This window comes from Coffea eugenioides, chromosome 6 (assembly GCF_003713205.1).
Source record: "Coffea eugenioides isolate CCC68of chromosome 6, Ceug_1.0, whole genome shotgun sequence".
In the NCBI taxonomy this organism is placed as follows: domain Eukaryota; kingdom Viridiplantae; phylum Streptophyta; class Magnoliopsida; order Gentianales; family Rubiaceae; genus Coffea; species Coffea eugenioides.
Genome location: NC_040040.1, coordinates 4,121,310 through 4,136,661, shown reverse-complemented (window position 1 = coordinate 4,136,661; position 15,352 = coordinate 4,121,310). Strand labels below are relative to the sequence as shown.

At 37.3% G+C, this 15,352-nt stretch overlaps 3 protein-coding genes across 3 annotated transcripts; 2 read left to right on the top strand and 1 right to left on the bottom strand.

The window, feature by feature from the left end:
- The first annotated feature begins 1,807 nt into the window (after positions 1-1,807).
- On the top strand, positions 1,808-2,523 carry LOC113773410 (40S ribosomal protein S17-like). The gene has a single exon (XM_027318054.1). It carries the CDS (start codon positions 1,923-1,925, stop codon positions 2,352-2,354), a length of 432 nt encoding a protein of 143 aa, XP_027173855.1. The 5' UTR covers positions 1,808-1,922; the 3' UTR covers positions 2,355-2,523.
- Positions 2,524-3,174: 651 nt separating this feature from the next.
- Positions 3,175-10,041, bottom strand: LOC113776344 (TLD domain-containing protein 1). The gene is made up of 8 exons (XM_027321476.1): positions 9,754-10,041; positions 9,514-9,619; positions 9,314-9,418; positions 8,605-8,690; positions 7,502-7,743; positions 5,874-6,051; positions 4,072-4,252; positions 3,175-3,644 (listed from the first exon to the last, which is right to left on the bottom strand). Exons 1-8 carry the CDS (start codon positions 9,816-9,818, stop codon positions 3,339-3,341), a joined length of 1,269 nt encoding a protein of 422 aa, XP_027177277.1. The 5' UTR covers positions 9,819-10,041; the 3' UTR covers positions 3,175-3,338.
- Positions 10,042-11,591: 1,550 nt separating this feature from the next.
- On the top strand, positions 11,592-13,777 carry LOC113775263. Its single transcript, XM_027320063.1, has 2 exons — positions 11,592-11,968; positions 13,429-13,777. The coding sequence occupies exons 1-2, from the start codon at positions 11,801-11,803 to the stop codon at positions 13,582-13,584; spliced, it is 324 nt and encodes a 107-aa protein (XP_027175864.1). The 5' UTR covers positions 11,592-11,800; the 3' UTR covers positions 13,585-13,777.
- The last annotated feature ends 1,575 nt before the right edge of the window (positions 13,778-15,352 follow it).

Sequence of the window (15,352 nt, the reverse complement as noted above, 5' to 3'; positions counted from 1 at the left end):
TTGCTATTTCGCGATACTGGTGTCTTACAGCATCTGTTGTGACTCATGAGTGACCAAATACCAACCTTACATGTGTTCTGCAGCAAGAAAGGATTCTGAGTAACAAATGTAAATTAGTATTAAACACCAAAAAAAAAAAAAAAAATCTTCTTCAACTTGCTACGTACCTTAGTTAGGCAGAAAACTTTACATCGTGTTAGAAAATAAAAGTGTCTGTACCTCGTGGAACATTAGAGCCCACCAACGATTATTGGACCTTTCAACTGGCCATGAAACAAAATTATTTCACCTTCCAACGCATATCGCAACTAATAGCAAGCCGCAACCTTTATCCTATTAGCCTGTGCATCACTATATGTTTTCTGGCATATAAATGTAGAAGTACGTATGGACGTCTTCATATACGTACAATTTAGGAGTTAGAAGACATCTACACTAACTAAAGAAGAGCTCTAGTGGGAGCCTGGAGATGGCAACATCTGATTTGCCAAATGGCCATATTTTCCATAGATAAGGCTATATATCATCTATTGTTATTTGATTTTTCATCTCCAGCACAGAATAGCAACTGAATTTAATTCAGTTCACCGGCGCAGGCAGAGGCTAGAAGGTGAAGTTGCACTCATAACTGGCGGGGGCATGCGGTACCATGATTGCTCAAAAATTTAGGCTGCGAGAAGCAAAAGGCAGAGGAATATGTTTGTGAGATTGCAAATTTGAAAGAGGCAGTTTTGGAGATAAAGGATACGGCTGAAGCAGCACTGTTTCTTGGGAGCGATGAATCCGAGTATATAAGTGGGATCAATCATCAATCTTGTGATTGACGGTGGCTATGGCACCACCAACATTGCTTTGAGAAGTAGGCAAGCAGAAAATGTTCCCTTGATTAACTATATGCTTCTTCATACTTCTATGACCCCCAATAAGAACTTGGCTTGCTCTGTGCTAAGTCTTTTTTTTTTTTTTCTTAAGTGGGGATACCCATATGGGTTTTATCATGCTATACTACCTCCACCACAACCCAAATATTAAGAAAAAAAAAAAAAAGAGAAAGGATTCAGAATTCCTTCTAAATAACATTTATTTACCAGGTCTACACGAGTCTCTTGAAGCAGTAATGCATTCAGAAAGCATTCATTTATCAACAACTGCCGAACTTGAGAATAATGATGGGCGAAAGTCATTCATCTATCAATAGCTGCCAAACTTGAGAATTGAGGGCCAAAGTCGGATTTTTCCTACTCTAGGATGATAAAAGTGTATCATGCGCGGTCCATACTCCATACGTGTCTATAAATGTAACAATTTCCTTTGCCATTTGTATTTGGAAGGTTTTGGGTCCTGTACAAAGTTACGCGCACAACCAATTATGGTCACACCGTGCTAAATGCAGCAGAGTCTCCAGTCCCCACTGCCTTCAAGGAACCATCACTTTCAAGTCTTGGCCTGTGAAATGCGCCATGCCAAGCCTTTTTTTTTTCTTTAAATTTTATGATTTTATTTTAGATAGTTTTACTGACATACTAACAATTGTTTGATATGGGCAAGCAAATGTGCATTAAATTAAATATCATGTGAATTCTACTTCTTTTCTTATGTCCGAGCCCAACATTCGGCCCAAATTAGGAATTTTGATAAATCAAGCCCATACTTAGAACTGGTCTACACACGCCCTGCTATAAAGCTCACCAGGGCCGGGCCGGTGACAAGAAGTTGGGCTGCCCCTACCGTCCTACCCAACTATTGTCCCAGTTTGGTCACTTCAGCTACCCACATCCACTCGTATAAAACCTCCATCCACCGCTTCCCCAAACCCTAGTCTCAGCACCCCTCCCATTTCCTCCGGCTCTCCGCAGCTTCCCTCGCCCCCCCGCACCCCCTTCCCTCGCCGCCCGGGCTGCAAAAAACAAGCCAACCAAGAAATGGGTCGCGTCCGCACCAAGACAGTGAAAAAGTCCTCCCGCCAAGTCATCGAGCGGTACTACTCCAAGTTGACGCTGGACTTCCATACCAACAAGAAAGTCCTCGGCGAAGTCGCCATCATCCCGTCAAAAAGGCTCCGAAACAAGATCGCCGGGTTCTCCACCCATCTCATGAAACGGATCCAAAAGGGCCCAGTTAGGGGTATTTCGCTCAAGCTTCAAGAGGAGGAGAGAGAGCGCCGCATGGACTTCGTTCCTGAAGAATCCGCGATCAAGACCGACAGGATTGAGGTCGATAAGGAGACCATTGAGTTGCTTGCCGTCATGGGTATGAACGAATTGCCCGGTATTGTCCTCAAGGAGGAGCAGTCTCCTCTCATGGTTGCTCCGCCTTTGGCTTATGGCGCTGGTGGCCGCGGTAGGAGGTACTAGACAGGTTTTGTCGTGGATCAATGTACTTCTTTTTTAATTTGTTTTGGACTTTAATTCAAGAGGTATTTAGACTTGTTTACTGTTGTTATTATTAAGTGGTTTAATTTTGAGTTTAAATGTGTTTGGAACATTTTTTGGGAATTGCTATGTTGGATTTTTCTTACACAAAGGAGTATTTATCGGCTATAATGCGCCCCCCCCCCCCACTTTTTTTCCCTCTAATTATTGGTTGTGGTTGATGATGGACGGATAAAGCAAAGCAACCTTTGGAGTGTTTTATTTTGGCTGTCATTTTGTTTGTTGGTTATTATTCAGTTGGCCGATGCTATTTAACTTGAATGAATAGCAAATCTCTAGGCGAGCAGAGAAATTAGGGGTACGTTCTTCCATTTGGTTATTATTAGGATTATAGTGTTGGAATTCCTTGTGCTATTTGTATGAGCTGTGTTGAGTTCTGTATGATCTCCAGATTAAACATCTAATATTGGTACTGAATATGAAACGACTTTGAAGCGGCATTGGCATGCGCGCGTATTTGCGACTTTGGGAAGCTTATGTTTAGAAGTCTACCCATGCTTTTATTCTCGTCTGTTTCCTGAAATTGATTTGTGCTACGGAGAGTTCAAGGAGTGGGGTTGGTGATGAACACTGAAACAGAGACTGACATCTGCTTGGCAGGGATTTCTTTAGTTATTTTTTCCCCTTGTCAACGGGTGCATATTTCGTTTTGAATCGTACTTCAAGAGTTATAATGGCATCCAGCAGCTTCTTTGTGGGATCTGAAAAGTATATTATCGACGTCCTCTAGTGTCTTCTAAGATATCAAGGTCCCCGAATTTTATGGTGGGACATTTTACATACCGCACAGATATTTGTTCATTCTACTGTGAGGGCTTTTTGCAATTAGTTACGAATCCATAGGTCTGATCAACAAAATTGCAGTATGATATATAACTTGGTGTATGTGGGGTGTCATTGAACAGATTAATCACTTGAGTTAGCAAGACCAACCAAGTTCAACATATGGCGATCCTCCTTGAATCTCTCCAACACAGTACCTCTAATGGCTTCTGATCTATCCTGTTGAGCTCCCCTTGGCACTATGCCCCAGCATTCTATCACTTCCGGGTATATATAGTTGGTCTTGGATAAGCAAGGGCTACCAAAAGTCGTGCACTCAAATGTATGCCCCTTGTCAAAGTTAGCTGAAATGAACAGGCCAAAATGATTTACTCGCCCTCCAAAACCAATTCCATTGGGAATGCTTTCCGAACTGAAATTCACAGCACACTGCAAACAAATAGAAATAAAAAACCATTTCAGTGACATTGTACTGGATACCGCAATGAAGCTAAATTACGGTACGTATCATTTTGGCTGTCAAAGAATATGAACGCAAGCACGAATGTGAATTACTACGTCCGGTTTGTAATTTAGAAAGAAAAAAAAAAGAAAAAAGAAACAAGGTATCTTTCTCAGCTGACCAAACCAGAATGGGTGAACAGTAGTCTGTACATGCTACAACTGGTGTTTTTCTCATCTTATGACTCTGATTATCACAACTAAACAGTAGAAGTATTTACAAAAACTATTTTTCTTAATTCGGATAGCTTATAGTCACATCTTCTTAAGGACTGGGATCCCATCTGAGAAGATTATTCAAACTTGAGGGTCACTGAAGCATTCTGTATACTGGTTCTATAGTCCAGTAACTTACCCATTGCATGTTGTGATTTGCACCAGTAGGCCGGAAGATTGAAGCCTTTGGATATAGCTGGAAAAGGAAAGACTTAAGGTCCCCATAAAAATCACCATGCTTTTCCCATGGCTGAGAAGCATAACCTCCATAGATGCATCCTTCTCTATCCTTGATAACCAAAACACTTGGTCCATCATCTCTGCAGTTCAACTTAACAGTTATCCAGTCTATCCTACTCGAGAAATATTATCAAATATTTAGATACAAATTTGAAACAGAAAAGCCTTGCCCCTTATCCCTTGGACATAAATGAGATGAGTATTTGGTCAGATACTTTCTGTTTTAAGGTTGTGATTAGTGAAGGAATATGCTGTAGTACATCAAAGAACTCAAAATGCTGGCAGTATAACATGACAAAAGCATCAAAGAAGTGGTCCAAAAAACAAGGGTCACAAAAAAAGTTAAAATGTCCTAATTTAATTAAGAAGCCCTAATATTCGCCTTTATGAAGGTCAGGAAAGAAAAGGCCTCGAAGAACATACGAACGCAAAACACACGGCTATATTTTGAAGGATTTTTAGGGCAGGGTGGTCCTGTGTGAGTCTCAAATTAGTTGTTCCAGTAGATTTAACAACAAATAAAGTAATTTCACTGTTTCAACTTTTCCTACAATTAACAGACCTCTCTGATTGAGCTATGTTCTTTTGGAGTTGAGTTATGGATACTTGGCTAACCCAAGCAAACTACCCTACCAAGCAGTATGGCTCGACTGGATTAATCTGTAAATAACTGAAGGAGATCAACTAAACATTAATCAAATAAGAGAATAAGTGATATCTTGCTACCTACATCACACAGTAGTAAGATTGGATTAATGTTCAACTCAACCAATACAAAATGACCACAAAATGATCTACCCTGACATCAACTTCTGGTCAAAACCATCATGGACCTAGCAGCCAGTCAAAACAATAGCAGATGGTTTTGAAGAGCATGAGGCCAACCCTAAGTTGGAAGCTTGACATGGTAACAAAAATCTGTTTCACTAGTTTTTCTTCTCAGCTGCCTACATATCATAGCACAAGACAGCCATGGGCATACTACTAACAAAAATGGAAAAAGGAGCTTCTCACCAACTATATCTGCCTCAACTGAAGGTGGCCTCCCCCTTCTTATCGAGGAAAAACAGATAACAGCTGGGGGCTGAAAAAGAGGATCCTTTGATTCAAACTTACACTAATAAGAAGCCAGAACACTTGCATTGACCATTATTTTCCCACTAAAACTCATCTTACCATTGATATGTTTTACAATACTGCCGTACATACTAAATGTTCAGAAATCATATTAGATATCTTTACAAGCAACCAAGTTGATTACAGCATAAGTGATCTCACAAGAAGAGTCAACAGTTGGTGAGGAATAAGGTTGAAATATATCAAGATTAGTTTCAGAAACAACTTCATTGACATATATATAATATACCTCATATTTACTCATTCTAAAATACCATTTTTTTATTCATAATGCAAAACCTATTAGCTGACCTGCACACCTTAACAAACAAGAATCAGAAAAGCCAAATTATATATATCAATGCAAAATGATTATTGATATCTGATTATTTTCTGTCACATGAAATCTAAATCAAAATACACATTGCATATCAAAGTTTATGTCCGATAAACTTGCAAGGTTTTGCTCGAAAAGTGTGACCCAAAAATTTTTAGTTATAGGAGTAATGTATAACGAAACACGGATAAAAAATTGAATAAGCTAACCGAAAGGGGCAGATATGACCATATGGAATAAGCACTTACGACATTTTCCCAAGGAATGTGTTGAAACTTTGACCATGAACTGCACTATGATACAGAAGTTTCCATTCACTCAGTTCATGGGAAAGTGCTCCTCCAATAAGCCAAGCATACTGCTTTCTCATCAAGACTAGATTGGGGTCAATACTTTCTCCATCTACCAGCTTGGGAACTTGAGAACCTATGGAAAGAAACAATAAATCACACGTATATAACAAACTATTTTAAATTGCATATTTCCCTTGAAAATTGCATATGCATCAGCATAACTATCAAGTATAAAATGTTCTTTACATCCATATTCACATGCATTTGTGTACTATCATATTTTTTCCAGCAATTTCAAAATAGTCTATGAAAGAGAAATGGAAGAAACATAGTGACCAAAACATAGATTGCAATGTGATCTAGCTAATGGCAATATAGTTGTGATAAGACTGGCCAAAAATTGGTGATTCAATAAATACATGCCCAACTTATTTACTGATCAATATTGGGCTAGCCGAGTAGCCATTTACTTTGTTGCTAGGCTAGACCAAGTTAGAAGTCCCTTGCCGGCTATACATCCAAATAAACATTAAATGGCCCCAGGAGAACATTTTTTCTACCTTCCAGCAATGCAACATCTTAGAACTATGTGTCAATTATGGTTCCTAAAAAACCTAAATAGCCTTTAAGAATAAAACCTTTTACAGAGAAATCACCACATTCTCCATTTTTTCCATTTTTTGAAATACAAGTTTTTCATTTACAATGCTATAGTAATACACAACAAAAACAACTCCAAAAACACCACATTCATACAGTATATTAAAAATAATTCCAAATATACAAAAAATTAAAAAAATAAAATAAAATAAAATCTACACCATTTTCTTCTTCCATCTATCACCACCATCTACCACCACCACTGCCACCATCCTCTCCTTCCTCCTCCTCCCTCTCTTTCCCTCTCTATCCTCGCTCCCTCTTTCTCCTCCTCGTCTTTCCTCCTTTCCTCCCTTTTCTCTCCCCTTTCCCGCCACATCCACCCCTCCCCTCCCTTCCCTCCCTAATCTGGCTGCGACCAGAGCCTCGATTTGGCCGAGGGGGAAGGAAAGGGCGGGATGTGGTGGGAAAGGGGAAAGGGAGGATGGAGGAGGAGGAAGAGGAAGAAAGAGAGGGAGGAGGAAGAGGGAAGGGTAGTGGTTGTGGTGGATGGTAGTGTTAATTTTTTCAAAATATCCTAAAAATTTTTATCCTTTAAAACTACTCCAAAATACATCCCAAAAACACCTTAAAAAACACCACTAAAAACATCTACAGTAAAAGTTTTTCATATACATTGCTACAGTAAAATATTTCAAAAACACCCCCAAAAACAGCTAATTCAAATGTAGCCATGGTTGTTTCAAATTTTCCATTTCTCACAATTCTTGGATTAGACAAAGTTTTCAAGATGCAAATAGTGTGGATTAATAGTTATGCACCATTCAATTTTGATGGGTAAAAGACAAAATCAACACCATAAAAATAAATGCCAACATTTAACAAGTCAATGAGCTTCTCTAATTAGGTCATGATAACTGGACGCCATCCAACTACAAGTTTAAAAAATTAGCTCAAGAAGATAAACACAGGTGTGTAATAACCTGAATCAGGTGGCATCAATAAGCTTCCAAGGAACTTCCTGACAGATGGAAGAAGGGCACACCACCTTCTGAAATCCTCAAAAGACAAACTACTTTCAGCTTTGTCACTAACATCCTTCTTAAAATTTGCAGCATTGAGAAAAATATCAACACATTCTTGTTCTGAGCCTGATCTTGATTCAGAGCAGTTCTCAGAACATATAGAATTCAGCATGGTAGCTAAAACACGCTCGACATCAGACCTGTCAGTTGAGTCTCAAGATTAAGAGAACATATTAGGAAAGAAAACAAAAAAGACAAGGCAACCAAGTGTTTAACATGAAAGCTGTTGATTTATGCACTTCCAGTCCTAGAGATCTTAAAATAAAGCTATGATGCTGTCCCTAAGTACATACTTGAGGTTTAAAGGCGTGAATTGTGAAGCCCTGACAGAAAATTTAATAGAAAAAACCTTAAACTGTTAGGCTTAATCAATCCCTTCACAGATATTGCTGATTTTGAAATTTTAGCCTGCACTAGCTCATTATATGTTTAGGGACATGGGACCTCACCAGACACAGAGGTGAAAAGGAATATTGTACTTTGGAACTTGTGATGTCATTGACGGAAAAAAAAATGAGCAAACGATTCTGTAAACATGTCCTGGCCAACTCGTTATGTCATGATACCCATCCTGTCAGTGCTATTCATAACATCAAAGTTTTCAAGATTCATTGAAACATAACAAATCAAACATTGGCAGGAAAGCAATAGAGGCTGGAGAATTTACACAATATTTAAACCAACTTGAGTTTTCCTTCTCTATTATGCCTAAAAAGAAATTAAGTTCATTGCTTCAAGAGTCGTGGTAAAACCAGATCGTTGGTTTATACAACTTGAGAGAGTTGTTCTCTATATTTTCTGCGAATCAATTCTGACCAACAATTACAACCGAGAGAAAGCTACTTACAATTCATTTTTATTAAATCTGAGACAAACTCACACTGACACATGATATGATTTATTTACTACATTTGCAAGCTTTAGTATAGGAACCAGCAAAAGAAGAGAAAAGATGAGAGAAAGACTTCCATTACGAAGGATGAAAAAGTTTAATCTTCTACCTTCCAACAACACCATCACCATAGACATCTAATAGTTGATAAATGAACTCTTCAATATCATCTTTTGTCCCTTTCTCATAAGTACCCTGCAATAGGCAAGTATGAAGCCTGTACTGAAAATTTAAAGCATCTAAAATATGTCATTGTCATAGTTAATACCCTCTGTTACCATGTCTGAGAATTGACAGTTTGAAGGTGATCTTTTCTAACTCAAATAAAGAATCTAGGAACGCTATGCATTACTAGCCACCCGTGTTCCTATTAAATTCATCTACTATAATTTATATCCGTGGTAATTTCATCCATATATTTGTAAAAATGATTGTAAATGAACAGGCTATTCAAATTATAATGATGTTGGAGTTGCGAATGTAAATGAGGCTGACTGAACCACACACTACAGTGACAATATTGTTTTGATTCTTTAACACATTTAAAAACTTGTTAGCTCGGCTTAACAAAAGAGCCAAGCCCAAGTAGCTTCATATGTGTATATGTAAAATCGAGTTTTGTGCTTAAGAAGCCAAGCTCGAGTGAGGATCAGAAGTTAATCGAAATGGAATCTTGCTCAGGGGGCCTTGGTTTGGTTAAGTGATCTCTTATACACTCGAGTTCCACTCATAGTAATGAGTAGCCTCCTAAGCCTATCAAGCAAAGTCATACTGTTAAAAGCTATAATTAAAGAATGAAAGAGTAAGAAACAACTTACTTTGGCAATGACGAGGTCTTGGAAGGTTAGCTTTTGATCCTTGCGTTTCTGCGTAACCAAATCGAACATTCTATCTCCTAAAGGTCCTCCAGCTCCTATGTACTCCTGGAAAGCGTAAAACTCCATATAAAAAATTAAAATGGAAATAAAGGGAAAGAGAAATTGTCATGGATTTGGGAAATTTCCAAAAAAACAGGAACCTTGAAAACCGGTGGAGTAATGTAGTGAGGATTGTCGCTTTGGGATTTGGCAGCAAGAGATACGAATAGGGATTTGAGGTCTTCCAGTTCCTTCTGCGTGAATGCTCTGCAAAATTTAATCAATTCAACAAAAAGAGGTTCTTTTTTGCCCTTTTTTTTTGTATTCACTATTTAGGCGCGTTTCAAGTTCAGAACCAACGACCCATTACAACGTATAAACAATTTAACAGAGAAAGAAACCTGCAAGCGGATTTGAAGCGAGGATCAGCAGAAGAGGACGATGATGATGATTCTGAGTTGCCCATAATGGGTTTCTGCTCTGCTTTTTCAACAGTATTATTGGCAATTCTTATTCTTCTTTATTTCTTTCTCTGAAAATCAATTAGAGATGGCTGGGTAGAAGAATAACAAACACTTCGGCTTAACTGATCTCAGCATCCCGCAATCATAAGAGGCTCCAACAACTGTTTTACTTGTCTTTACACACAAAAACAAAAAAAAAATGACTTGCCGCTTCGCGCCTTCTAGGGACAAAATTGATTTTCTCCTTGTTTTTCTTCTTTTGCGATTGGGTCACCACCAGGGACAAGTGACAACTGTGACCTCCACTTGTCTTCAGTTACTCTTCAGCATCTGGATTTGTTTCCCCTGACCTGGAGATAAATTAATGGGTAGTCCAGCGAAAAAATAATAATAATTACTAATAACTATGATGATAATAATCAATCGCGAAGTAATGAATTACTTGGAAAGGTTTTTTTTTTTTTATAAATATCACGAACACGACTTCTAGTATCTTTTTTTTCAAAATATTTTAGTTGCATTATAAACACGTTTCTCGATCACATTTTTATCTGATCAACACACATTTTGTGTTTCTTATATATTATATTAAAAAAATATTATAGTATTATTCTCCCAAAACAATTTCAAATAATCTTCAATCCAAACACATTAGTTTAGCTTGGCATGCAATTTTACACAACAATGTTTTGGGATAGAATTAGGGCAAACCAAAAAAACTAATAGTGATGATGTGTGATAGTTCCCTTTACAACGTCATATCTTAAGGTAAAATAAGGATTTTTAACTCTTAAATTATAATAATTTTAAAACATATACCCGTTTAAATGACATCACAGATCATTTTTCCAAAAAAAAAAAAATGTGACATGGAGCGAAAATAATTGAGGGAATGATTGGCTATGAAATCAACCATAGAAATTTTCGGTGGTTTAATGGTATACATAAAAATACTTATCTATACAATATATAAAGTCAAAACATGATAGTTGGTGTAATTTTTTTTGTCATTTTTGAATTTCCAAATTTATTGTTATAGAAATTAATTTTTGTCTTAATTACCTAATCATATTTTACCAACATAACTATTCATAGCCACTCTAAATATTGTAATTACCAAATCACTATAACATTATAAATCAAAGTTCTTTAATAAATTTATATAGATTGTATTTATGTGAAAACCAAAATTTATATAATATTAATTCATTTTTATTTTTTTAAAAATGTACATGCATTGAGTGTCTCCTTAGCAATAGTTCGTAAAATGTAGAAGTACATGCCTAATTGTTTGAATATAATATACATTGTTTTGTTAATTTCAAAATACGCCCTTCAAATATATGTCAATTCCCACTTTAGTTCTTAAACTATAAATCCCTTTCCACTTAAGGACAATTATCAATGGAATCTACCAAACTAATGAAATACTAGTCAAGTGAACAAAAAATTAAATAAATAAATAACAAAAAATTGTAAAATTAGGGAGAAGAAAAGAGTTTAGGACTAAATTGAGAATTGTGGTATAACTTACGACTAAAGTATTTCAATTTAGAGTTTAGGGACTAAAGTGAGAATCAAAGTGTAATTTAGGGATTGAAGTGTTCCAATTTAGAATTCAGGGACCAAAACAAAAACATATATAGTTGAAGGGCGTAAAATAGGATTAACCGTAAATGGATTAATTACTGGAATCAATTTCGTGCGTAAATATTCGGTCACAAATAAATTAACCGTTTACGAACAGTCCCTGATAAATCACTGGAATCAATTTCGTGCCTAGATATTCAGTCCCGAATTCCGCAGCGGAATGCTTCTCATCACTTCCCGAATAGAGGGAGCTAAATTCTATCACCAAAAGAAGAAATTAAAAACAAGAAACGGTAGAAGACAGGAGCGTATAAGTAATCAGAAACACTGAAAATAACATCATCAAGACATAAAGCAGGGTACATGAGAGGCGGACCAACAGTCAAGAGAGACAATGCAGAGACCTACTGTGGTTATAGTGTTGTTGATGATGATAGTGCTGACTTCTAGGATTGAGCTGAAACCTCGTACTCTTGTTCAACCAGAAGTTGCAGCAGGAGCAGCAGCCACAGCAACCCATCTTCACGGATTCTCGGATCCTCAACAATCTCTCAAAGAAAAAGTCAGAGCCTTTTTAGTCTTCTATGTTCTCATTTCTCCTTTCGCTTTTTTATTTAATAAATTAACATATAAATGGTCTCTCACTATTACTCTTATTGGAGTTCTACAGCATCATCAGATCTCTGCAGTATATCATCCAATCATTGCTCCTTGCTATTGAAATTTCTCTTTAATTTTTCAAGTTCATTTACTTTTCTTTTCCCAATTGAGAAAAGATCCCATTTTTTTCTCTTTTTCTTCCATTTGTTTTTCTTTCAACTTTAGGAACGATAAAGTGTAGAAAATATTTTGTGCTGCCAATTTTTAATCCAACAATGTCAGGGATAGAATTTTAGGTAACTATTTTGGGCAGTATGCAGCTTTAGGATCATTTATGCCATAGAAAATTCTATATTTTGCTAGTCCAATTTCGGTAATACTATATAGGGTAGGATGAAAGAAGGTATTGATTAATTTTAGTGGATGCTATTTCAGGTGTGTCAAGTAGATGCTTTTGGTAGTATCCTCCCAAATTTCTAGTGGAGCTAATTCAGCTTAGTTGCAGCTCCTTGGTCTCTTTGTAACTAGCCACCTGGAGTCCAACAGCATACTAAAACTTTTGGCTTAATTTGTTTGCTGACATATATCTCTAGTGGTTATTTATTTAGCTTGTCAACCCCATGGAACATGACCAAATTCGTTACAAAAGGGTTTCAGTAATTAGATGAGCCTCCTAATACCAATGGATCAAAAGGAATAATCATTACTGGTCCTCTATGTTGCTCTATAAAATTATGTCTTGTGAGTTCATTTTGTTTGCATTAGTTTAGTCACCAGGGGAAAAAGGAAGGGATTCATCAGTTTGTTCCTTCTTGCTAAGGTGACTGATGTGATTTCATTAGTGTACTTCACTATAATGGGGATATTAGCTGTATGAAGATGTCCAAATGTAAATCCCTACCCAAACTCTTCCTTCCAGTCTATCCATCACGCACTGTTGATTATCTTGGATGCTACTTGATCACACATCTGGTTTATTAGGGATCTACCTTACCATTGTGGTCATTTTTAGGATAGGAAGCGTCATTTGTTGTTTTATAACCATAAATTGTCGAAGAGCTGCATCCAATGAGTTCAAAAGTGTCTAAATGCAGGAAGTAGGAAGCGAGATATTCTCCCTTACATGGTAGTTGCAAGTGCATGTGATTTTTTTTTCTTGTTTCCTTTTGTCTTTTAAGGAATTACGGAGAAATGCATTATTATTCTTGTTTCAAGATTTCTTGTTTCTTTGTGCTTCATCTGCGCTGCTTTAAACTTGCCCTTTGTTACAGTTTGGTCAGGCTAAGATCCTATATTTTGACGGTGCACAATACTGGTTAAGCTAACCATTTAGACAGATTAGGACTTTATCGTTCAGCTTAATTTTTCTCTCCATGCAGCTTTAACATCATCGAATCTCATACATGTGCAAAATGGATGCAGATTATTCTGTCTCAAGAGCAGAGCATTCAGAAGTTAAATGAGCTGGTTCAAACTCTTAAGCAACAGTTAGAATTCTGCAGGGCAGTGAGTAGGAATGCTGTAAATGACACAGGGACCTCTGTGTCTCAACATCTGAATGAGATAGAGCATCCATGAATTATAGTGGACAAATCTGTTGTGTCAGTTTGCTTTATATGTGAAAATGGGTAAACTTATACTTGTTTTTTTTTTCTTGGCACAAGTGTATATTTTGATTGTATTTATCCGTTCTTCATGCTTTCCTCAACTTTCAAATGGTATACTTCGGTATATAGTCACTTGTCATCATGAGTCATTGCATTGTGTTCTATTAGTTTCACCTTCTGTCCTTTGGTGGGTATTGTTTATATGCATTTACACTTCTTCTGGAGTAACTTGTACTCGCTGCAGTAAAAATGATGATACAAGTAAACAATTTGGTGCAAAGAACTTGCAAAAGGAATTATAGCAGCAACAACTATATATGTCAAAATAAAAAAGAGTAAAATGTCATGATCTATTTGATCAACGCATCAATGGCTGTGTCGCTGGTTCAACATCAATGTTGATATGAATCCGATCTTAAAACATCATTAAATGTTTCTATCTGTAAAATGTCATGTTTACCAAGTTTCAAGATACCAATTTGATATTTACGACCGTCTGCAGTTGTTTGATGGAATTTTGTTCGTCAGTTCAGAAGTCCATCTTGCTATCTGCGGAGCACAGCCTGTTATCACATTCGTTCAACTTCTCCTATCATTGAGAGCTGAGTAGCTGACACTGGTAAATTTTATGGTCAACAGCTAAGCCATGTTCGGGTTGTTTGGTGCGGTTTTAGTTTGAAATTACTATATGTTTCGATGCCTCTAAGAGTGGCTTTTCCTTTGACCAACTCATCTCTTCCATTTGCTTCAGTTCTGGTCTGATTAACCGTAATTACCTGGATAATGTGCTCAACTTCAGAGTGAGGTGAAGCTGCACTACCAATGAATATTGATAACTGCCCCTGGAAATCATTTCCGGGCCAATCCACCGAAGGTTTTTGCAGAAACATTTTCCAGAAAATGGTAATAAGCCCGGTGCAAAATGTTGTCTGCCATCAAATCCCTTCACACCATAATAATGTAGTTTGGCTCCTGCCCTGCGAGGCTGCGACATAAAGCAATTATAAGTTGGGGGATCCAAATTCCAAATCCATTTCGAGGGAGAACTTTGTTAACAAAATGGAAGAATTGAAAGCCCCCCTAATTCTTGGCTGGGTGTCGTTATGCCCAAGGTAAGCACTAAGCAGAGTACCTAATTTCCGGTGCACAAAATTATTGATCCGTTGTTTGATGGCAAAGGCAATAAATTCCGACATTCATATGTATCTACACGGAACGAGCTTTAACGAATTTTGCCAACTTTCAGGGAAAGAAAATCACAATCCTAAAAAGGGTACATTCATATGCATCTGCGCGAAACTAGTAACATGCATCAACCCATCAAACTTAATGCCAGGCGACAACACTTCAAGAGGCACCTTTCAGGCGGCAGTAACCTCAAAACGTTAGGTTGTAAGAGTCCGGAGAGAACAAGTCATGTGCTTATGAAACATGAGGAATCGGCAGTCAAAATCGAAATTAAGACTCCTACTACACGGTACTCTGTCTCATGGATGAGCCACGTTGTCGAGTTTTAAACGCTTCCAGAAGGAACAGTAATCCGAAGCCATCCATCTTTTGATGCTCCAATTAAAAATTAGATAGAAAAACATCAGCATCTTCCTATCCTTGACTAACTTTTCGATCCTGTGGTAATTCGCTCAACTTAATTTAAAGAAAGCCATCAAGCTGCAGCAACTTTCCATTTCAATTTACGCAGAAGCAACTCAACCATCATTCATCGACTCTTACTTTGGTCG